The following is a 26,065-nucleotide window of genomic DNA, read 5'->3' as shown; positions in this document are numbered from 1 at the left end:
TAATTGTTATACTGTATTGTTTAGGTAAAAATGACAAGAAAAATAAGCCTGTACATACATGTTCAGTAGAGGCACAACCATCATAGACCTAACTACATAGTGCACATCAGCAACAATGTAACAGTTTTTTTGAATATTTTTGATTGGCAGCTTATTGAATCCAAAGATGAGGAAACTGTGGATACAAAGGGCTGACTGCACTATTTACAACCACTCCAAGAAAAAAGAAATAGGTGTAAATCTAACAAAACATATATAGGATTTGTATGGGGGAAACTCCACAATGCTGGTGAAAGATATCAAAGAAAATCTAAATAAATGAAGAGACATACTGCATTCGTGAATTGGAAGATTGAACATAGTTAAAAGGGTAATTCTCCTAAAATTGATATACAGGCTTAACACAATTTCTATCGAAAGTTCAGCAAGGTTTTTTGTAGACATAGACAAACTTTTTCTAAAATTTATAAGAAAAGGCAACAGAACTAGAAAAACTAAAACAATTTAAAAAAATAAAGTGGGAGGAATCAATCTAGTCAATTTGAAGTGATTACATAATTACTTCAGTAATTAAGATTGTATAGTACTGGCAAAACAATAGACACATAGACTGACAGAATATAATAGAGATCTCAGAAATAGAACCATACAAATATGCTCCACTGATTTTTGGTAAAGGTATTAAAGCAATTCAATGGAGGAAGGATAGCCTTTTCAACAAATAATACTACCATAATTGGACATCTGTAGCCAAAAAACAAAAAACAAAACATGAACCTCAAGCTTAACCTCACACATTACATTATGCAAAAATTAACTCAAAATGGATCAGAGACTTCATGTAAACTCTAAAACATAACAGAAAAGCTTCAGGGTTAGGCAAAGAGTTCTTAGACTTGACACTGAAAGTAAGATCTATAAAAGGAAACTTTTATAATTGGACATCATCAAAATTAAAATCTTTTGCTCTGCAAAAGATCAGGTAAAGAAGATGAGAAGACAGGACATCAGACACATGGTGTTATGAGGGTTACCCCTTGATCTCTCACCTTGAAGGTACAGGTTGAACAGCTATAATTCAACAAAGGATTGCCTATGCAACATACAAATACATCTGAGACATGTGCGCATTGAGATATCTAAAGGTGGGTGAATCAGGGTGAACAGGAGAGGAGGGAAGGGAGAAGTGCAGAGATGGGGCCATGGGATGCAGCCCAGAGCTCACTGGTCCCAGAAGAGAGGAGAATTGAGACTGCATGTGTTCTCTTTGTGGCCCCAGCAATCCTGCCTGAAGGATCAGCATATAGTTCAGATCCACCCACAGATCAGGCAGAGACCTGGGGCAAAGACCAAATACAGAATGGTGAATACAATGCAATGACTACAGTCTAACAGGCCTCACTGCCAGTCAGAAAACAAAGCCTCAGAGCCTGGCCACCTCTCCCCCATGTCTTCTCAGTGTTAGCAGTAGGCTCCAGAAAGAAACGGTAGAAGCGTTGGATTAAAGAGCAGAATATCTACAGCCCTGAGAACTGGGGAGACAGTTCCTGAACGGCAGACACATACTGCGGCTAATTCCAGTGACAAGGGAGGAGCTATAGAGGCAAGGTAGCTGGATTATGGCAGTCGCCATTACTCAGAGGAGAAGAAAGCCACAAACACACCAGCCACCTCTCCCAGCCCACCCCACCCCCACCTTTCCCAACTGATCTCAGCAGGGGTACCCGGGGCTGCTGAGGCATATAGCTATGCATCTGGTTGCAGGGGAAGCACTGGGATTTCAGGGACTCAGAACCCCATCTCCCACCACACCCTCTCACAGGGGTGGTGCCCTGAGACCAAGGCAACCTGATCACAGAGGAGATGCCGACCTCCCCAGGAAATCTACCACCACGAGAAGCTGGAACAGGGCAAGAGAAAATAAAATGCTCCAGCGCTACCTACTGGGAAACAAAAGAAAGACCTCTTCATATCAACCTGCTGCAGAATTCACTCCCATAGATGCCCAGGAAGAGAAATAACTCATTAACTACCAGGAATAACCAAGGTAACAAAACAGCAGAAAGAAAATGAAATAGCTCCAGAAAGTACACTTAAAGACATGGAAATATGTGACTTAAATGACAGAGAATTCAAGATTGCAATTCTGAAAAAAACTCAATGAAATGCCAAGAAAACTCAGATAGGTAGTTAATGAACTCCGAAATAAAATCAATAAACAAAATGAATATTTTACCAAAGAGATTGAAATTTTTAAAAAGAACCAAATAGAAATTCTGGAGATGAAGAACTCAATAAAAGAGATGAAAATTGAAATAGTAAGCTTAGGAAATAGAGTTGACCAGAGGGAAGAAAGAATTAGTGAGATTGAAGACAGAAATCTGGAAATGACACAGATGGGAGAAGAGAGACACTTGAGAGTTTTAAAAAATGAAGAACTCTACAAGAACTATCTGACTCCATCAGAAATAGCACTATAAGAATAAAGGGTATACCAGAAGGAGAAGAGAGGGAGAAGGGCACAGAGAACCTAGTCAAACAAATAGTCAACAAGAACTTCCAAAACCTATGGAAAGAAATAGATCCTCGAATCCAAGAAGCAAACAGAACTTTAGGATAGTTCTGTTTCAATCCTAATAGCCCTTCTCCATGGCACATTATATGGAAGCTGTCAAAAATTAATGACAAAGAGGGGTGGCTTGTTGGCCCAGTTGGTTAGAACATGGTGCTGGTAACACCAGGGTTGCCAGTTCGATCCCCACATGGGCTACTATGAGCTGTGAGAAAGAAAGAGAGAGAGAGAGAGAGAGAGAGAGAGAGAGAGAGAGAGAGAGAAAGAAAGAAAGGGAAGCCATTGTTTTAAAAAAAATGAATGACAAAGAAAGAATTCTCAAAGCAGCCAGGGAAAAGAAGATGGTAACCACAGAGAAAAGCCCATTAGATTACCATCAGAGTTTTTAAGAGAAACTCTACAAGCCAGGATGGAGTGGAATCAAACATTGAAACTATTGAAAGAAAGAAATTACCAGCCAAGAATAATATATCCAGCAAAGTTACCCTTTGATATGAATGAAAAATAAAGACCTTTCCACATATACAGAAGTTGAGGTAATTTTCCACCACAAGACCTGCATTACAGGAAATACTGAAAGACGTTATTCTACCTGAAACAAAAAGACAGAAGGATACAAAACTATGAGTAAGATGACTAACAGACAGACAGAAGCGGAAAATGGCAAACCCTTCACAGAATAGGGCACTGTACACTTAAACATAGTATAAAGGGCAAAGGAGATAAAAACATAAAAAAAGAAAAAGAGAAGAAGAAGTCAATCTGCAACTCAGAAATGAACTCACAGCATAAATAGGGATAATTTGTGACAACAAAAACATAAAAGGGGAGGGAGTAAAGGTCTGAATTTGCACAGTGGAATGGAGATAAGCTGTATGCTGAAGAAAGAAGACTACTATATATATGAAACTTTCTTTTACATAAACTTAGTGGTAATTACTCAAAAAATAAAATTCAGAACTGAGATATATAACATAAAAAAGAGGGAACAGAGGGAAAAAATCAGAATATCACCAAACTAAAATAACAGACAGAAACACAAAGGCAAAGAAACAATGGAAACACCATGCAACAAGAAAACAAAAGATAAAATGGCTATAGGAAATCCTCATATATCAACAATCACCCTAAATGTAAATGGACTAAACACACCAATAAAAAGGCAGAGTAGCAGATTGGATCAAAAAACAAAACCCAACCATATACTGTCTTCAAGAGACACATCCCAGCTGCAAGGACAAATATAGACTCAAAGTGAAAGGGTGGAAAACAATAATCCAAGCAAATGGCATCCAGAGAAAATCAGGTGTAGTTATACATATATCTGACAAAACAGACCACAGGATAATAAAGGTAACAAGAGACAAAGATGGGCATACTTATCAATATATGTAATCCCAATCAGGGAGCACCAAAATATATAAAGCAACTACTAGCAGAACTAAAGGGAGAAACTGACAAAAACATAATTATAGTAGGGGATCTAAATACACCATTGACAGATATGGATAGATCATCCAAATATAAAATCAGTAAGGAAATAGCCTTAAATCACACATTAGACCAAATGGACAAAATAGACATTTAAAGAGCCTTTCATCCTAGAACACCAGAATATACATTCTTTTCTAGTGCCCATGAAACATTCTCAAGGACAGACCATATGTTAGGACACAAAACTAGTCAACAAATTTAAGAAGATTGAAATCATACCAAGCATATTCTCCAACCAAAATGCTTTGAAATTGGAGATCAATTGCAAAAAGAAAAAGGAAAACACCACAAATATGTGAAGATTAAACAACATGCTACTAAAGAATGACTGGGTCAAAGAAAAAATAAAATGAGAGATCAAAAATTACATAGAAACAAATTATAATGACTATACATCAAATCAAAATTATTGGGATACTGCAAAAGCAGTATTAAGAGGGAAATTTATATCGTTACAGGCCTATCTCAAGAAACAATAAATATCCCAAATAAACAACTTAACATTATATCTTAAAGAATTAGAAAAAGCACACATGAAACCCAAAGTCAGAACAAGGAAGGAAATAATAAAACTTAGAGCAGAATTAAATGAAATAGAGAAAACATAAAGAAAACAATAATGCAACAAAGAGCTGATTCTTTGAAAAGATTAATAAAATGGACAACCCCCTAGCTAGACTCACTAAGGAAAAAAGGAAAGACACAAATAAACAAAATCAGAAAAGAAAGAGGAGAAGTTACAATGGATACAACAGAAATAGAAAGAATCATACAAGAATACTATAAAGGACTATATGCCACCAAATTCAATAACCTAGAAAAAATGGACAAGTTCTTAGAAATATATAACCTCCCTAGACTAAATCATGAAGAACTGGAAAATCTAAACAGATGGATCAACAATAAGGAAATTAAAACAATCATCCAAAACCTCCCCAAAAGCAAAAGTCCGGTACCAGATGGCTTCACTAATTAATTTTACCAAAGAGTCAAAGATGATATAACAACTGTCCTCCTCAAACTCTTCCAAAAAATAGAAGAAGAAGCAATACTTCATAAGTCATTTTATGAGGCCAACACTACCCTAATATCAAAACCTGGTAAGGATAACACACACAAAAGAAAATTACAGATCAATATTTCTGATGAATACAAAGGCAAAATCCTAAACAAAATACCAGCAAACCTAATACAATAATATATTAAAAGGACTATACACCACGATCAACTGAGGTTCACTCTAGGGGCACAAGGATGCCTCAACATAGGCAAATCGATCAATGTGATACACCATATAAACAAAATAAAGGATAAAAATCATATAATTATATCAATAGATGCAGAAAGAGAATTTGACAAGATACATCATCCATTTATAATTAAAACACATAATAAAATGAGTATAGAAGGAAAGTACCTCAACATAATAAAGCCCACACATGAAAAACCCTAAGCTAATATCATACTTTATGGTGAAAAACTGAAAGCTTTTCCTTTAAGATCAGGAACAAGACAGAGATGTCCACTCTCATCTTTATTATTCAATATAGTGTTGGAAGTCCTCGTCAGAGCAATCAGGCAAGAGAAAACAATAAAAGGCATCCAAATTGGGAATGAAAAAGTTAAACTGTCACTTTTTGCAAATGACGTAATTCTTTATATAGAAAACCCTAAAGACTCCAACAAAAAACTATTAGAAACTATAAAGAAATACAGTAAAGTTGCAGGCTACAAAATCACAGCACAAAAATCCATTGTGTTTCTATATTCTAACAATGAAATTTCCGAAAAAGAAATAAAAAAAAAATTCCTTTCGCAACTTCCAAAAAAAAAAGAGTAAAATACCTAGGAATAAACTTAACAAAGGACATGAAGGACCTGTACACTGAAAACTATAAGACATTATTAAAATAAATTGAAGAAGACATAAAGAACTGGAAAAATATTCCATTTTCATGGATTGGAAGAACCAACATAGTTAAAATGGCCATATTACCCAAAGTAATATACAGATTTAATGCAATCCCCATAAAAATCCCAATGGCATTTTTTAAAGAAATAGAACAAAAAAATCATCAGATTTGTGTGGAATCACAAAAGACCCTGAATAGTCAAAGCAATCCGGAAAAAAAAGAGCAAGATCTGACTTCAGTTTATACTACAAAGTGACAATAATCAAAAAGCATGGTATTGGCAGAAAAACAAACACAAAAACCAATGGAATAGTATTGAGATCCCAGAAATAAATTCACATATATGTGGGCAAACAATTTTCAACAATGGAGCCAAAAACATACAATGGAGAAAAGAAAGCCTCTTAAACAAATAGTGCTGGGAAAATTGGAAAGCCACATGCAAAATAATGAAACTAGACAGCTATTGGTCACCATACACCGAATTAACTCAAAATGAATCAAAGACCTAAATATAAGACCTGAAACAATAAAGTACATAGAAGAAAGCATAGGTACTAAACTACGGACCTTGGGTTCAGAGAGGATTTTATTAATTTGACTTCAAAGGCAAGGGAAGTAAATGCAAAAATAAATGAATGGGACTATAGCAAACTAAAAAGCTTCTGCACAGCAAAAGAAACTGTCAACAAAACAGACAATCAACCAAATGGGAGAAGATATTTGCAAACAACATCTCCGATAAGGGACGAATATCCAAAATATATACAGAACTGCTACAACTCAACAACAAAAAAACAAACAATTTTGCACTCCTCCCAAGAAGATGTACAAATGGCCAACAGATATATGAAAAAATGCTCAACTTACTAGCTATTAGGGAAATGCAAATCAAAACCACAGTGAAAAACCATCTATTAGAATGGCTATTGGCAACAAGATAAGGAATAACAAGTGTTGGAGACGCTGTAGAGAAAAAGGAACCCTTATACACTGCTGGTGGAAATCTAAGTTGATACAGCCACTATGGATAACAGTATGGAGGTTTCTCAAAATATTAAGAATAGGATTACCATATAGCCCAGCAATCCCTCTTCTGGGTACCTACCCCAAAAATCTGACAGCATTTAGAAAGATATATGTACCCCCATGTTCATTGCATCATTATTCACAGTGGTCAAGACATGGAAACAACCATAGTGTCCTTTGATAGATGATTGAATAAAGAAGAAGTGGCACATATATTCAATGACATATTACTCAGCCATAAGAAAAGATGAAATACTGCCATTTGCTACAACATAGATGGATCCTGAGATTATCACACTAAGCAAAATAAGTCAGACAGAAAAAGTCGAGTACTGCATTATTTCACTCACATGTGATAGAAAACTGAAAGCAACACATAAGACAAACAAACAAATAAAAACTCATAGACACAGATGGGGGGTGATAGGAGATGGAAAAGGGGGTCAAATACATGGTGATGGAAGGAGAACTGACTCTGGGTGGTGAATACACAATGTGATATATAGATGATGTACTATAGAAATGTACACTTGAAACCCATATAATTTTACTAACCAAAGTCACCCAGCAATTTAATTAAAAAATAAATAAAATATAGCCAAAAATATAAGTAATAAAATGTCAATAACTACATATCTGTCAACAATTTCTTTAAATTTAAATGGATTAAACTCTCCAATAAAAAAACATAGGGTGGCAAATGGATAAGAAAATAAGACCCTTACATATGCTGCCTTCAAGAGACTCACTGACTCACTTCAGATTGAAAGACACACACAGACTAAACGTAAAGGGATGGAAAAAGATATTTCATGAAAATGGAAAAAAAAACAAAAAAGCTGGGGCAGCAATACTTAAATCAGACAAAACAGACTTTAAAACAAAGGCTATATAACCAGAGACAAAGAAGGACCCAGTAATCCCACTTCTGAGTATTTATCTGAAGAAACCCAAAACACTACTTCAAAGCAACACGTCTATCCATATATTCATTACATAGTATTTATAATAGCCAAGATATGGTGGCAATCTAGGTGTTCATCAGTGGATGAATGGATAAAGAATAGGTGGTATATACGAGTAAGATGCATTGTTATTTTTCATACCACCACATGGATGGTATGGTAATAACCGTGCTGCCAATTAAACTACAACACAAAGTTACCTTATTGCTTATGATTCTTTAATATTTAGAATTATTTAGATATACAATTTTATAAGCTCTCACTCATGAGCAAACATAAAAATGAAATATAAGTAAAATAAAATCAGTCAAGATAGTCTTTATCCCCAAGAATGAAAATTTATATCACTCAAGATCTGCGCACATATATCCATAGCCAAACAGGAATCATTTGGCAAAATAGTCTCATCCCTTTAAAATGAAAACTGTTGCTTCTTTCTAAGCCCTACAGGCAACATATTCAATATCCTTATGCTATTTGTATGTCCTTCAACAGTGAATGGTTAAACAAATTTTGTTATTTATATCCATGGAATAAATGGATAACCCTATTAAATGTCTCCTGGCATCAGTAAGTAGTTCATGGGCATTACAATAAAAAGGAACAATAAAAAGGAACAAACTCTTGATACACAAAACAACTTGGATGACTCTACAGGGAATTATGCTGAGTGAAAAAGGCCAATCCCCAAAAGTTACATAGTGTATGGTATTTACATAACATTTTTTAAATGACAAAGTTGTAGAAATTAAGAACAGATTAGTGTTTGCCAGGGGTCAGGAATGGTGGGGAAAGGAGTAGGAGGGAGTTAGGCATGGTTATAAAAAGACAACAGAAAGTATTGTTGTGATGTTGAAACTGTTCAGTATCTTGACAGCAGTGAATACACAAACCTATACACACATGAGTAAAACCGGGGAAATCTTAATAAAATGGATGGATTGTATCAATGGTGTCCATATCTTAGGTGTGATACTCTACTATTGTTTGGCAAAATACCACTGGGGGGAAACCTGGGCTCTCAGTATATTTCTTATAACTGTATGTAAATCTAGATAGAATTACTTCAATAAAATTTCAATTACAAAATACAGCCACAATGTCATCACACCTACAAAAATAGCATTAATTCTGATTGACAGGATAACTTTTAAAAGATCACGATGGGATAAACTCAAACAGAATGAAATGTACCTAGGAAAAATGTAAAGTCTACAATTAGGTCCAGTCAATTAAATCAGTGAAGAAGACCTGTTTGGGAAGGGCACTCATCAAGGCGTTATGCAACACACTCTGAGATTGAATTGCTGGGTATGTTTTTCTTCATGAGGGGACACACAGGCAGGAAAATAGCAAGGGATGTCCGAACATTTACATGGCTCCATTGTGTTAATGCAATAATTTGTATGTATGATCCTCTTTTCCTACCTGTGAAGTTCCAAATCTAACGCCATCATGGGTAAAATACTGTCTCATCCCTTTAAAATGAAAACTGCTGCTTCTTTCTGAGCCCTACAGGCGACATATTGAATATCCTTATGCTATTTGTATAATGTATTCCAAACTTCGTTGTTGTTTTGCCCATGTTTAAGTAGCACACACACAATGGGTGTGAGATGGAAAAACTGTCATGCCCATGAACTACTTACTGATGCCAGGAGACATTAAATAGGGTTATGCAGAAAGTGTCATGACACTGCATCAGAAGAGACACATTTTATGCTAGGACAGTAAATGGGAAATGACTCTACAAGATAGGAACTATATTCCAGCTCAGACTCCCAGCTGAAAGTGACTCTTTCCACCTACAGAAAGTTTCAAAATCTTCTTCAATTGTCAGGGAAGGCTGACTGTGGTCTTGAAAACACAATTAAAGGGAGAAAAACTTTGTTATCCACACAGCATTCTCATTAACAAGAAATGTCACCAATCAGCCAGGACAAGTCTCTGAAGAAACCAGTTAATAAAGACTCTACCAAATGTAAACGTCAAATGCAAAAACCAAGACTATACTCAAGGAAAAAGGGAGAGTAAGTACAGATGAGAAAGATGTATTGGTCACAGTGAGGAGGGTGCAAAATCTGGAAGAAGCTTTTCCTCAGCCACATGGGATGAACATAGAGCTGGAGAGAGACAGGAATCCCCTGTGTAATCTTTTGGTTCCTTGGGAATATTTATGCTTTTGCTGCTATAGAGAATTGTGTTATTTTCATTCTAGCAGGTATCTAGTCTGGATGGAGTTGGAGTCCATGCAACTGGATGGAGTCTCTTTGGTGGTGTTTACAATAGAGATGAGCTGGGTGACTGTGACATGACTTAAGATTCTGGTGCTCAGTGTGGGCAAAACTTGCTAAGCAATACTTTTGCATAGAGCTGCATTCACAATACTGATCTCTCTCTTGAGGCCTCTTAGTTTCCTATTGCTGGTGTCACAAATTACTACAAACTTAACATCTTAAAACAACACAGATTTATTATCTTACAGTTCTGTAGGTCACAAGTCTGACACCAGTCTCAGTGGGCTGAAATCAAGGCATTGATAGGTATTGATGTGTTCCGTCTGGAGGCTCTCGGAAAGACTGCCTCCTGGCCATTCTCAGCTTCCAGCGGCCACCTTCATTCTTTGTTCATGGCCCCTTCCTCCATCTTCAAAGCCAACAATGGCTAGTCAAATTCATCTCACGCTTCAAATTTCTCCTGCTTCTTCTTTTGTCCTCCCATCTCTCTCTCACTGCATCCAGGAAAGGTTCTCAGTTTAAGGACTCACGATTAGATTGGACCCACCTTGCTAATCCAGGATAATCTCCCAAACTCTAGGTTCCATAATATTAATCACAGCTTTAAAATCCCCTTTTCCATGGAAGGTAGCAGATTCACAGGTTTCAGGAATTAGCGTGTGCACATTTTAGGGAGCCATTATTTTGCCCACCACATGGGGCTTGCACTGCAGGGGACATTGGCTCTATGAACTGACACTATGCCCTACAATTTCTCCTTCAAATACGGTACATTATTTCAAGAGGATTACCTTGAATATGACCAGAAGAAGAAAAGAGCAAGGCTGACTTAGAACTTGGCTACTAGTAAGGAGGCTGCTGGCATCACTCACTGCCTAAGGACCTAGCGTCCACATCCCAGCTTCAAAAGGTACGCAAATTCATGCCTCAGAAAAGTGATAGATTACTTCATGATTTTAAAGTATAGTCTTAGGATCAGCAGCATCACATATCCCAGGCGTTTATTAGAAATGCAGACTCTCTGGCTGCACCCTATACCCTACTGAACCAGAATATGCATTTTAACAAGATTTCCCAGGTAATTCATAAGCATATTAAAACGTGAGAAGCACTGGTCTAGAGACTACAATCGCGGGGCTCACCATCCTTGGCTGCCCATTACAATCACTGGGCGGGGAGAGAGGAGTTGTTTGCTGCGGTTACATTTTAAAATTGTTTCAGACTTACAGAAGAGTTGCAAAAATACCGTGTTTCTCCGAAAATAAGAATGGATCTTATATTAATTTTTTGCTCCAAAAGATGCATTAGGGCTTATGTTCAGGGGATGTCATCCTGAAAAATCATGCTAGGTCTTCTTTTCCGATTAGGTCTTATTTTCAGGGAAACACGGTAGTACAGAGAGCTCCCATATGAAACTGAGGATCCTCGTGATTTTGATTTGATTTGTAACTATAGCTTTAGAAATCATGTTTTTCCCCTCTCTCTCTATACACCTCATAGACTTAGCATTTTCCCCTGATAATCATTAACCTCTGAGGCAGCAGAAGACAATGGCCCCAAACCTGACTAATGGTCACAAGGTCTGGACCTCCAGCAGGCTAAAGAGAACATCTTGACCTAAGTTGTGTTACAGCTCCTGAGCCCTAAGGTGCAATGACCCCCTGGCTGCTTTTCCATGAAATCAGACCGAGGGTCACTGGAGCAGACCTCAGAGCTGTCCTCAGGACCTGAAGAAATTATTTATTACCATTACCTCACCTCCAACCAGTCAGCTCCTAACACAATCCCCAACCCCTAACCCACAGTGTCTTATGATTTTGCCCTATGTCATCTTTAACTTACACACCACTGAGGAGTCAGGTCTTTCGGAGCACAAGTTTGCGTGTACTCTGGATTGGCCAATCCTATAATAATAAATTACTTCCTTTCTCCCCTGCAAATCCCTGCTCGTCCATTTCTTTCCGCCAGTACTCACAGGCGGACTGACCACATATTGGGGTTCAATAACACATATACCCTTCACTCAGCCTTCCATATGTATATAACCATAGTATAGTTTTGAAAATTAAGATATTAACATTATCATTAATTAAGCTTAGGTTTATTTGAATTTCACCGGTTTTACCCCTAGTGTCTTTTTTATTTTCCAGGAATCAATCCAGGATCCCACATTTAGTTGTCATATCTAGTAGGTCTCCTCCAGCCCGTTCTCAGTGTTTCTTTATCTTTTATGACCTTGACATTTTTGAAAAGTACTGGTCAGTTGTTTTGTAGAATATTCCTCAGTTTGGGTTTGTCTGATGTTTTTGCATGATTTGATTGAGGTCATACATTTTTGGCATGTATTCACAGGGAATGTATGATGTTACTATGTCTCATCACTGGCAATCTTAGCATTGATCACTTGGTTAAGGCAGTGTCTCCACTGTTAAGCTACCATTTTCCCTTTGTAATTAATAAATTACTTAGGGAGATACTTTGACACTATACTAAATTCTGTTTCTCCTCAAACTTTCATCCGTTACTTTTAGAATCTATTGGTGGATATTACTTGCAATAATTATTTCTGTGCTGTTCTAATAATGATATATATTTATTAATTGGAATTCTGTAAGGAAGAACTGTTCCTTTTCTACCATTTATTTATTGAATTATTCATTTACATCAGTATGGACTCATGACAATTTATTTTAGTCTATTGTTATTTATTTTGTTACTCAAATTTTTCCAGCTTTGGCAATTGGAAGCTCTTTTAGATTGCCTCCTGTGTCCTTTTGACTTACTCTCATAAGTCTACAAAAACTAATACTTTATTTTTGTAATAATTCTACATTTACAGAATAAAATTGCAGACCGTACATAGAGTTCTTGTATACCCCTCACCCAGCTTCCCCTAACACCAGCATCTTATATAGCCATGACATATTTGTCAAAACTAAGAAGCCAACACTGGTACATTACTCTAAACTTTATTTGGATTTTGCCAATTTTTTCACTAATGTCCTTTTTCCATTCCAGGATTCAATACAGGATACTTGTTGCATTTAGACCACCATCCTTTTTTAAACAGTCCCTTACTTACCACGATGTGCTCCCGACTTGTCTTGTATTTTTTCTGTCCAGTCCGGGAATAAACCACATCTCTAAGGAACTCCATCCAGGGAGTTTTTGAAAAATCCCAATGACCAGGCAGCACCCGAGATTAATTAAGTCAGAATCTCTGGCTATGAAATCCTGGCATTTGTAGTTTTAAAAGCTCCCAGGTGATTCCAATGTGCATTTGAGACTGAGAACCATTGATCTAGACCTTACTTCTGGTGGCCAAAGAATAGTTAAAACTGAATGGTAAATTCTCAAATGTCAGGTGTATTTCCCATCAGGCTCTTATGTTTCCTGAAGACAAAGGACTCTGTTTTGTGCATTTCTAACCTGCACCTAGCCCAGAACCCAGCATATAGGAGGTGCTCAGAAATGCAAAATAAATGAAAACTAAACAAGTAAATTAAGTTTTTGTTCTCTTAGTGAAATTAGCCTTGGCCTGACTTCTATTTTTCTAATCCTTATCCATCTTAAATTAGACTATATTTTTGCTGCCTTGACGTTCATGCTGAACACCTCACGACTTCCTAAAATCTTGAGTCAGTGATAAAGAACCACATAAAGGCTGCCCACCACAAAGCCTTTGGGCAAACTCTCTGGGCAGAAATCTCCTCCATGGAATGCGAGGCCATGCTGGCTTCCCCTCTCTGGGTCTGCTGTCCACTGCCCTCATTTGGGTCTTATTCTGCCACCTTTACTTCCAACAGCCCTTAGAGCAAATGAATCAGAAAAGATAGCACCGTCTTCTTTATTCCCTTTACTTTGTCTCTCTTCCCTTTCTCTGGCTACTTCAATGTCTCAGCTTCTTCTGCAGAGAAGTACAAAGAGAACAGGCTCTGGAACCAGCCAAACCTGAGTCAGATAGATCCCAATTCTCACACTTACTAGATGTATATACTTGGGCAAATAACTGAACCTGAGTCTCTGTTTCATAGTGTATAAAATGGGGATTGATGTGAGAAATCAAGAGAATATTTTGCTGACCTATGAACACAGTGTGTGCTCAGAAATGGCATTGTGATTGTGTCGTTGTTATTGTTATTATTATTATTATTATTGGTAATGGGGATCAGTTTTCTGAATCACACTCTATCATTTGGAAGGGACAGAGCAAGTCAAATGAATTCTATAAAAGAGAGCAAGAACTCTACCCATCTGTCCAGGGATCTACAGTAATTAACAGAAATTCATTTAGAATTTGGAGAATTCATCTACACAATCCAGAGGCAATGGTCAGAACTGCACAAAGCAATTATTTGCTGACAGCATCATGTTTACATAACCAACATATAATAACTAACATGGGAAGGGCACACTGACACCGTCAAAGTGCTTTTGTTGGCATCACATCATTTAACCCCTTCCAACCTCACTGTGGCTGTTTTGACCATTTCACAGAGGCAGAAACTGAAATTATATGCTATAGAGCTAGCAAGTGATAGAGTCAAAACATGCGCACAGACCTTTCTGTCTCTGACATCCTTGTGGTTTCTATCATTGGTTTTTTGTTCTGTGTAAGTTTATAGGTATCAGAAGAACACACTCCCCTCCAGGTCTATTTGAAACACAAGTTTTCAGGAAAAGGCTTAAAAAAACTGGACTTCCTCGTTGAAGAAAATGACAAATTAACAAATTCTGGCTTTTCCCCTCTAATTTGGCCTCGTCATCTTCTCCCTTTGGCTCCATGGAGGAATGTTTCCCTGGTATCTTGTTTGTCCCACCAACTAATCAGTCTACTAACTAACCAATCAGCTAACATGCTTGGCCTAGACTTGGGGCTGTGAGGACACCAGGAAAGATGCCCAGACCCTGCCCTCAGACCAGTGCAGGAATCAGAACCCACCAAAGCAGAAACATGGGGTCAAGTGTCAAAGAAGAGAGAAGTCTGGGAAGGATCTGTAGGAGGAGGAGCCAACTGGAACGATGATGGGAAGATGGGCTTGGGATGGGGAAAGGAATTGGAGATGGCACTTCTGGTGGGAAATTATAACAATAAAGTCCAAGAGGAGGAAATGAGTGTGTAATATGCCAACTGTGAAGACAGCAGCCGCCTGGGGTCCATATTTGTTTTCCAATAGTGAGAAATAGAGTCGGGGCCTGAATATGCTGGATCATGAAACGAACAGCAGATAGGAACACCACATGCTGAGCAATCGGGAGCTGTGAAGGTTTGTGAACTAGGACGGGACACCATAAATTTGATGTTTAAGCCAAGTGTAAACATTTGCCAAATTGCCTTAGCACTGATTTGTTGCCTGATTTAAACTAACCAGTTCTTAATGTTAAAAAATAATAATAATAAAGGCAGAAAGTAGTCAAGGCTCCCAGTGACACTACGAAGTGCCCAGCACCTAGGAGTATTAAAAATAGAAACTTCTATTAAATGTGATTTGACATGATGAAACATCAAAGGCTACAGAGCTGTGATTTTGGAAAAGTAAAACATGTAGGGACAAGCATCCAAGAGTGGAGCAGAGAAAATTATGTAATCTTACTGGCAGGCAAAATGCCCCAAACCAAATATTGTTTCAAATGCTATGGAGTATCTGACTGCTACCTTTTCTGCAATGACAAGGAGAGAAATCCAATTTGTATAAGCCTTGTACCCAATATTAAGGTTAAAAATTATGTCTTTTTATTCATGTGTATTTTGTTAGAATCTTTATTTCTTGTCCTTAGAGTTAACACCCTGATGCACACATAGAAAGACTGAAATAACTATGTTGCACCTTTTAAAACCAGATAATGAGATAAATAGCAAAATGCATAGAGTTTTGCTGACCTTTAGACTATTCATTTTGATGCTTTATCTTTCTAGATTATTCTGTGGATATTAGGAAAGATATTTCCAAACAATGCAGGCTTTTCCTTTCTTCAGGATGTAAAGATGGAAGTTTAGGAGGTGAGGAAACATTTTTAAAAACAGACATAAGATGTTCTATGCATATATATTGCAACCCCAAACCCTGGGAAAGTATTTTTCACCTGCTTAACCTACATTCAAGTACCAGACTATTGGCTTTATTCTAATTCATACTTACCTGTGAGCAAACATGGAATCAAGGCGCAGAAAAGCCACATAAGACTTGATGAGATTTCTTCTAGAATCATCATGAATGTCTGTGTTTGGCTGACTCAGCTTAACCTGGAACATTGTTTCCTTCCACAATGAAACATTCTGTCCATCCCAGCCATTCTTTCTTCTGAACGCAGATGTTGGAACTGAGGTCTGAGTTGTTGTGAAGCCTGAATTGTTCCTGAAAGAGGAGCCAGCCCAGACAGCTCAGAGGGGGCGGGCTGTGCAGCACCCTCCTTTCTGCCCAAACCCAGATATTGCATCAGGGGGTGTGGCCTGGGCAAGTTCCAGAGAAAAGATTAACCCTGGGAAGCTTGAGAATCAGCCTGGGGTAGATACCTGGACCATAGGCTCTGGCCTGGGGGACCCTGGATGTCCCTAGACTCCTCATTGGCAGTGAGCAGGCAGGATTATCTTACCCTCTCATCAAACAGCTGTCCCCTTCCACGTCTCCACCTTGAGAGTTCATTCAAGCTGGGTACTGATTAGCTCTTTTGCTAATACATATCCACCTCAGAAAAAAAGTAGAGACGTTAAAAAAAAGTTTTAATACCTTTTAAAAAGTCAGGAGGCGAAGAAGAATATGTAGCTTCATATTCGCTTGCATTTGCAAAAAGAAAACCTGGAAGGTGATACAGAAACTAACAAGTTTATTTACCTTGGGGCAGAGGGAGTGGGAACAGGGAAGATGAAAGAGAAAAATGTGAATGAGACTCTTTGTGGTACCTTTTTTGTTTGTTTTGGGGTTTAAAAAAATTTTTTTTTATTGTGGTAAAATACACATAACATAAAATTTACCATCTTAACCATTTTTAAGCATACAGGTCAGTGATATTAAATGCATTCACATTGTTGTGCAACCATCACCACCATCCGTCCTCATAACTCTCTTCATTTTGTAAAACTGAAACTCAATGCCCATTAAACAATAACTCCCCATTCTCCACTCCCCCCTACCCCTGGCAACCACAATTATACTTCCTGTTGCTATGAACTTGACTACTCTAAGTACCTCATATAAGTGGAATTATACAGTATTTGTCTTTCTGTGACTGGCTCATAATGTCCTCAAGGATTTAACCATGTTGTAGCACATTACAGAATTTCCTTTTTTTTTTTAAGGCTAAATAATATTCCATTGATGTATATACCACATTTTGCTCATCCGTTCATCCATCAATGAACACTTGAGTTGCTTCCACATTTCAGCTGTGGTGAATAATGCTGCTATGAACATGGATGTACAAATATCTCTTCGAGACACTGCTTTCAATTCTTTTGGGTGCTGTGTATGTTTTTATACTATTTGATTACCGAATCAAATGTAGTATTGAAAAATTAAAAACAATTTTTAAAAATGGAAGGAAAACCTTATGATAGTATTTGGCCCCTTAAAATGCCAGCCTTTTGAAAAATCTAAACACTACATGTGCAGATGCATTAGTGGAAAGAACATGGGTTTTAGAGTACAACAGATTTTGATTCCAGTTTAAGAACTTATTTGCAGTGTAACCTTGAGAAAGTTAATCACTTATTTATTCATTCAACAAACATTCACTAAGATCTGACTATGTGTTAGATCCTGGGAATTCAGTAGTTTCTGCCCTCACTGAAGAACTTCCCAACTAGTGGAGGAGATGAACGTAGGAATAATCATAAATCAATATTGAAAAAAGAGTGACAGAAATATCCACAAAGGAATAAGGGAGCATTAAGGAGAAATACCAACCCTGGCTGGGCGATAAGAGAAGGCTTCCTGGAGGAGGTGACTTCTGAGCTGAGTATTAAATGCTGTAAAAAATTAGCCAGGCATGGTATGTTTAGTTTAGGAAACCACAAGAAGTTTGGTGCAACTGGAGTGCAAGGTTGGAATGGCAAGAAATGGGGTCCAAAGGGAGATATAAACAGGATTCCAGAGAACTCTGAATGCCCTGTTGAGGAGCTTTGAGTTTATCCTGAGAGGAATGAAGATCCAAGGAGGGGTTAAAAGCTCAAATCTGATCATGCCTTTCCCTGCATTTGAGCTTTAAAAAGTTAATGACTAGGATGGAGAAAACATAGAAGGGGCCAGACTGGAAGAAGGAGGGTCCAGAGGGAGCTACTATGTCAGTTATCTAGTGAGAGATGTTGGCTTCTACTAGTTTTTCCCATGTCTGTAGAGAGAAGTGACTAAAACCAAAGGATGGAGGTAGAATTGACAGCTCCTAGATATTGAATAGATTGGGAGGGTGGAGGAGGAGGCAAACATGACTTTCAGGTTCTGGGTTTGAGCAATTGGGTGGCTGGCATCACCTTGGCTGAAATAATGGAAAAGCGGAGGATGGGGTGGGGTCAAGACAAGCACAGTTGGAAGTGGTACAAAAAGAGGTTGCACGTATTCAGCTTGATACACTTGAATTCAGGATGCTTATAGAGGCAGGGGGTCTCCAGTATGTAAAGGATCTTTGTCTCAAGTTTATGGGTGTCAAGGGTATGGTACCATCTCCCCCACCTTTAGCATTTCAGTGGTAGCTGAGACCAGGAAGTGGGTGAGAACATTCAATGAGAGATTAAGGAGGTGTGGGGATATGCTCCTGGAGGAGACCCACATTTAAGGACCAGCACAAGAAAAAATAAATAGGGGGATACAGAGAGGGGAAATAGGTCAGAGAAGTGGTTCTGGAACAAACTGTGGTCCTGTAAATGATGAAAGATGGAGTGGTCATTAAGCAGGAGTGCAGAAGAGTGAGTCATTGAGTTAATCATTGAAAAATGTCCCTTGGATTTAGCACCTGGAAGATCATTTGTAATCTCAGTAAGAGGCGTTTCAGTGGAGAACTTAAATCATAAGCTAGCTGTAGAATGAGGAGCAGGTAGGAAAAGCAGTGCATTTTTGCAACACCAAGAGCCTCGTTTTTTCATTTATAAAGTAGGTATGTCTTGCATAATAGTCATGGGAATTAAAGATTGCAGACAAAGCACATTAGCACAGTGCCAGGAACACACAGTAGGTTTTCACAAATGCTGTATTAATCATGTGTTCTGTCAATAGTATTAACAATAAGTATGTTAGGGATAATTTGCTTTGACTGGCTGGCCCTTTGTGGGCTGCCCATCTTTCGGTTTGGCCCCTGGATAAGCAAAGAAAGGCTTCCAGTTGGAGATACCTACTGGAGAGTAATAGTTAAAAGCCTGGGCTCTGGAGTTGGTATCTGGGTTGGTATCCAGGCTGTGCCACTTACTAGCTGTATCTTTTTAGGCAAGTCATTTAAACAATGCTTTAGTGAACTCATCTATAAATCAAAGACAGTTACAGAACAGTACTTAATTCACACGGCTGTTGTGAGGACTAAATGACATGCTACACTTAGAATAGGATCTGGCCAAGTATACAGCACATGTTAGCTGTGTCTCTCTTTATTACATCATAGGCCAGAATACTTGGTGCATGCGCTCCTTGACTCTTGTACTGTGAGTCAGTGACCACGTCTATGGCCTGACCTCTGGTCACCAGTTGCTTGTATAGTCTCTCACGGCATCCCTGGCGTCTGATTCTATCTCCTCTGGCCTTTGAGTGTGGACACACCCCAACTTGTGCTTCATACATGCTGGCCTCCACATCTGTCCCTAATCTTACTTTTGTCCTTCCAGTCCTGGCTTCCCAATTCCTTTCTCCTAAATGCATGTTTGCCCCCAGTTTCCAAACGTTAAAAAAGCCAATGTGTACTGGCTATCTACTAAGTGCCAGGAATTGTCCTAAAGGATTTCCATGATTATGTACATTTTCATGTATTATACAACAGACATGCAAGTTAAGATTTGATTCCCAACTTTTCAGAGGAGGACACAGGGCTCAGAGAAATTGATTTACTGTATATTGCGGAGCTAGTCAGGGATGGAGACAGGAATTCGAATCGAGGTCTAGAATTCCAAGTTCTTTTCACTCACTTTACTGCCTCCCGATTAGCACCAAAGAAGGGCTCACAATGTGGCTGAGGGGCACAAAGGGGTGAGTGATCCAAGGGATTAGCAAAGACTTTAGAGGATAGACCTCAATATGGAGCTCCAAGGATGTACCCATGTACGTTTGGGTAGGAGAGATGCACTCACAGTTCAGCATTCCATTTGGGAGAATGGCATGACAAGGCCCAAGGATAGAAAAGTTGAGGGGAATATTAACTGAGGAGGAAAAGGAAAAGTAACAGGAAATGGGAGAATAAACAAGACTCATTTAGCTATGTTGTAGGGGAGTAAGGAGAGTTGTTCACCAAACCCTGAAGTCTTGATAGTTAGCTCTTCCTGGGCCTGGGTCCCTGTCAAGATGTCCCTCCCCAGCGCTGCTATGCTGACAAGGCAGTACTGCCTACCGATCCTTCACAAGCCAGTGCAAGCAGAGTCTCTGTCCTGGGGTCAGCACACCTCAAGGGGCACTGGGGGGAGAGGGGGTAATGCTACCTGCCTGCCACAGCTTTTGCATGAGTCCTTCTCAGGACTGGTTCATGACTCAACAAGGAATTCAGACCATCCACCTCCGCACGGGCCATGCCATTGGGTGAGGGCCTCTGGAGGCTGTGCCTCACTTACTAGCCTCTACTCTCACCTGGAATCCTCAACTCTGATCTTGTGTTTCTCTTCTGGCTTTGACGTACTTCTTTCTATATCTTATCAACTGGTTGTGATCCCTGGTTGTCTGTGCTACACGCCAAAAACAAACTACCCTTGAACCTGTTGCCTGCACGTCTCAGGTTAATTTCCACTGCCTTTCAGAGTTGAAAGATCATCTGTGTCTGAAGATAAACTGCTGGAAAAATGAACCTATTTATCATAAGCAGGTACAGTCTAGAGAGAGGCATTTTTTCCTACTACACTATTTGCCACTTAAATATATTTAATTAGAAGGAAAAGCAAGGTAATAGAAGATTTTTACATAAAGGTAGAAGCAGTGGGGATGGATAAGGAGGTTGATGGTCAAGGAAGAGCCCTCTGAGCGCCATAGGCCAGGACTAGAATGAAGCAAGGGAAGCATGAGGGCGCAAAATTTGAGGTACTCACTCTAAGAGCTGCGCATGTGTAGGACAGGTGGTCCTGGTGCCCTGGCGCAGACTACGTGATCCACAGTCCATTCCAACAACCCTTCCTTGCCCTACGTAACACAGAATAGTTCCCTGCCTTTTACAAAGATTCCTAAGTATCTGTCCTATGTTTTAGCACATGTGACATTTAGGTGTAACCCACTGTCTCAATTATATATTTTTTGTAACACAGGATATTTAAGCAGTGGAATTCCCCTTGTCTTAGGGCCTTCTAACTCCTGCTTCTACAGATTGTGCTCTAGATGTAATTTCCACACACTTTCCAGCTCCGATTTTCCAGGTTCTTGCAGCCCTTTTTTACCTCCTCTGAACATACTTCAGTTTCTCAATTTCCTCCCTCGTTTATTGTCTGGCCACCAGTGCAGAGCACCAGGAATTTAACCTCCCTTAATCTCAATTCTTTCCTTAGGGTGTGATCCATTAAAATCCTTAATTAAGTCTGCCAAACTGTCCTCCTTCCTGTAGTTATAACTGATTTTTTCCTATGTGACATTCCCTAACAACTCTTCTTAAGATGGAGAATCAGGATTTATTCAGAATAGCCCTTTGTAGTTAAAAGTTCCACATTTAAATACAACAAATACCATTTTATTCAATTTTACAATTTGAAAATCCGAAATAATGCTCTGTAATAGTGAAGATCTTAACATAATTTTCATGATTTTGGTTGCTGTATTTTCACTCAACCACTGCTTTAATCCTAGTCATCAGTGGGCTATTCAGTGTAGCACACAATATGCTCAAAGGTCAACTTTAGCAGAGGCCTCCTTTGATCATTTTATATAAATTCACAGCCCCACTCTCTCTCCAAATCCCCCAACCCACACTATTGTTGCTTCAGAGCACTTCTCCATTAGGCATTACATTACTAGAAATGTTTCATGACAGCTTTTGGACAATTTTGTCCATTTGTTCACTATTATATTGCTAGGTTAGAACAGTCTGGTACCTGGAGCAATCAAATATCTGAGGTAAGTTGGCTGGATGGTTGGATAATGGACAAATATTTCTAAAAGCTATTTAAATAGACACACAATCATACACACAGATAGAACAGTTCAAAAATACTTTTTCATCTTGACACCAAGTGATTAGCATATGCCCCAATGAAATCAATTATTTGTTTTCTATAACATCCCTCTAATTTATAATCTGTAATAGAAAAAGTATCAAAACAAGTGTTTGCTTGGCATTATTTGCTCCTAGAAAAGACATGCTTATTCAAGGATTACTAACTTCTTCCCTAAGGGTTCAAAATTATTTAATAACCATTCCTGTGTTTCGCCTAAAATTGACAACACTTCAGTCTCATTCTAGAATCTACTTGTCTCCCTAATTTCCCAAAGGTTATCTGCAAATTTTCTACATGGTCTAAGGAATAAATTATCTAAGACCAGAGATTTATTTAAAGCAACTACATATCTTAACTACCTTAGATATCTATTTTTGTTTATGTGTGTTTGTTTCCCTGTTTGAATCATTATCATTCCATGAGGTACAAGAAAACAGGGAAAGAGAAAACTGAGTACTGTGTCTTTTTGTCTTCTGTAGTTATAACTACAAATAAAATTTGGAACATTATAATCAATATACTGAGACCAGCTTTCCCTGTGAGTTTTAAAAGTAATTTGAGTAGAAACATTTAAAAATCAGCCAGTTCAGTAGGTAAATGAAATGTTTGTGTTAAGTCATTGTAGGTATCAGGCCAATTCTGAAATATTTGAGATAATGAAAGTGCTCCAGCTGGCAAACACATTCTCAAAAACCCACTTTGGTTTGAAACATTTACCTCTGTGAACGTGGCCAATGATAACTGAAAAACTCCTGCTCTTCAAAATCTCACCAAGCCCAATTTAGGTGCTACTCATTAAACAAGTCTCAACAAACTATATGCTTTAAGATCAAAAGAACATCTTGTTAGTAAACTAGAAAAATGTTATTTTGGTTCCTTGGTCATTTGGTTTATATCATGTAGCAGCAAGCAATAAGGGTGTGTCATATACATATCTGTGTTTAGAAGATGACAGAGTTGAATCATACGGGTATAAACTTGCTAAACCAAGAGAAGCAGCTCATCAGAAGAGTTTCCTAGCTTGCCTTGCAATAGAATCAAATAATGGTTTCCCCCAGAAGTGGTAATGTGGCATTTTTTAAAGAATCCACTGCATGCTGTTCAAAACATAAAATTAGGATGTCATCTATCTTATATCAAATGTTCTTTGAGGAATAAGTGAGAACAGTTGTGAAGCCATCTGGAAATAGTTAAAAGATCTACAGTAGTACCTGTTTTCGAACATCTCCATTGACGAATATTTCAGTTTAAGAATGCCGTAAACCCGGAAGTAAATGCTTCCGTTTTCTAACACGCCTCGCAAGTCAAACATATCACGCTGTTTCCACTGAGTGCAAGATCGTGAGGCCTAGCTGTCAGCTGTTTTCGAACGTTTCAGAACTCGAATGATCTTCCGGAACGGATTATGTTAAAAAACTGAGGTACCACTGTACATGAATACAAGATTACAAAGTATCCCCTTATCTTCTAGCAAAATATTAAAGTGGAAAAGTTAGAGCAGGCTGTAATGCTACATTCCTCATTTATTGATTTGGATATTGCATTTGAAGTGTTTCTGATAAATGACAGTTTGCAGATTCCAAATTGAAAACTCCATGTTACAGCTAAAATAGGGAGCAACAGTAACTGCATTTGGAGAGGTGAACTAGGAGAATAAGGGTTGGGAAAACGTTCTATGGTTTGTTTTTTTTACCATATACATTAGTAAAAATAAGGGGACCATTCATACTGGGTTCCATATGATAGTTGCCTTGTAGGTATTCATCTCCAGTATTGTCAGCTTCTCATTTTTCAGTGGAAACCAGAACTCTAATATGTTAACAATTACTTTTTAAAGCACTGTGTGAGTAGAACTATTTCATTGTACCCTGAACAGAGCACCCTGGCCAAGATCGGGGGAGCTGGAATGGCTGTGAATGGTGATGGTGAAATTCAGACTTCTAAACTGAAGGAGCTGGGCTTGCGGGTGGGGAGGCAGGAGCAAGAGGTGCCCTTTCCTTATTCTCACAAAGGTGGTCCTGCTTCTTTGCAATCTCTGTATTAGATGATAGAATTAGAGCATTAAAGTTAGAGATAATTATGTGCCATATAAGATGACCTTATTCTAACAACTCCAGTTGCTTGTCTGCTATGCTTTTTTATTCTTCCAACAATGGCAATGGATTGCATTTAGCCTTCCTATTCTGTTTAGTGATATATCTGTGACACACTCTCTTCAATAGTCCCGGGTTCCTGTGTTACTGCGTATAGTGAAAGATGTGAGATATACATATATATATGATATATATATACAAACACACATATATATATGATATATCTATATCTATAACTATATACACATTCAGCTGAACCTTAAGGATAACCTTCTAAGGAAAAACCTTCCAAGATTTTGGAGTTCTTTGTAGAAGTGGGTTGGGCAGGGTAATGTGTTGTATGTATTTAAATTGATAGCTAAGCATCTCACTTGTAGAAGAAAATTTCTGTAATACTGCCCTTCCCAGGACTCTGCTCTAAAAACAGGCACACAGAGGGCAAAGTGTCATTATAAAGAGTATACCAGGCTGCAAATAAGGAAACCTAGTTTCTAATATAAATCCTGTGACTGGCGAGCTATGTGGATATTTTCTAAAGCTGTTCTAATTCTTATGAAAAGTGCTTCAAGTAAAATTCATGCTTATAAAAACAGCCATTGGTATAAGGATTGGTTTAAGGCTTTTAAAAATTGATAAAATGTTGATGTACAAAATTAAGTAGTTCCCAGTGAGATTTTCATCCCCTAGTAAGAAGAGCATACAACAGATATTACTGGCACACATGGGCTATCTGGAAACTCTCTCGTTATTATAAATCTAATTATAGCACCAAAATATGCATTCTGTTTCCAGTACTACTCCATTCCTAGCTACATCCTCAAAATCTTTAACATCAGCTCAGTGAGGTTTGTTATAAACAGTCCATGTCTGTGATACAAAGTATTATTGCTCCTTTAGAAAAAAAAACCATGAACATCCATTTTTAAAATTAAGAATTGAGGAAAACAACAGACGGAGAAAAGCATCATTAAATGTTTGTTTAAAATTAAATAAAAAGATGTTGACCACCTAGTCATTTTACAACCACTTTAAAACTGTTTTCTTCAATTTATATTCAAGTGATTTTATAGCAAAAAAGATAAGCATACTTGATGTTTATTCCCATTAAACTTATCTATTTATAATCAACTTAATAAACAAAAAGGAACAGAGATAGATAATGAAATATAAAAAAGGCTTTAAAAGCAGATGTGATGAAAGTGAAAAAACTGTGTATCAATGTCTTAATTACATTTGCTAACTCCTGTTGCTTAGTGGGAGAAGCCAGGGGTGCCACCCAGTGGCAACGTCTTTTAAAATGATTTTAAGATTAAAACAAAACAAAACAAACAAAAAAAAAACCTTCAAACAATTAAATTTTAAAAACCAATAAAACAAAAACCTCATGAATTAGATGAATTAAATTTTAACATCAGTAATTCTACTATATTAAATATCTGTTCA

At 38.0% G+C, this 26,065-nt stretch overlaps 1 protein-coding gene across 1 annotated transcript in view; it reads right to left on the bottom strand.

Annotated features, from left to right (window-relative positions):
• IL20RB (interleukin 20 receptor subunit beta) overlaps positions 1-16,620 on the bottom strand; it is a 34,707-nt gene extending 18,087 nt beyond the window's left edge. Inside the window, exon 1 of the mRNA XM_019747909.3 lies at positions 16,351-16,620. Coding sequence (XP_019603468.2) covers positions 16,351-16,423 — 73 coding nt within the window. The 5' untranslated portion in view covers positions 16,424-16,620. The remainder of the gene's footprint in view (positions 1-16,350) is intronic.
• Between the last annotated feature and the right edge of the window lie 9,445 nt (positions 16,621-26,065).

The sequence above is a fragment of the Rhinolophus sinicus genome, chromosome 5 (genome assembly GCF_057876585.1).
Source record: "Rhinolophus sinicus isolate RSI-liver-muscle chromosome 5, RSI-T2T, whole genome shotgun sequence".
In the NCBI taxonomy this organism is placed as follows: Eukaryota; Metazoa; Chordata; class Mammalia; order Chiroptera; family Rhinolophidae; genus Rhinolophus; species Rhinolophus sinicus.
The sequence above is the reverse complement of the archived record's forward strand: the minus strand, read 5'-3'. Positions and strand labels throughout refer to the sequence as shown.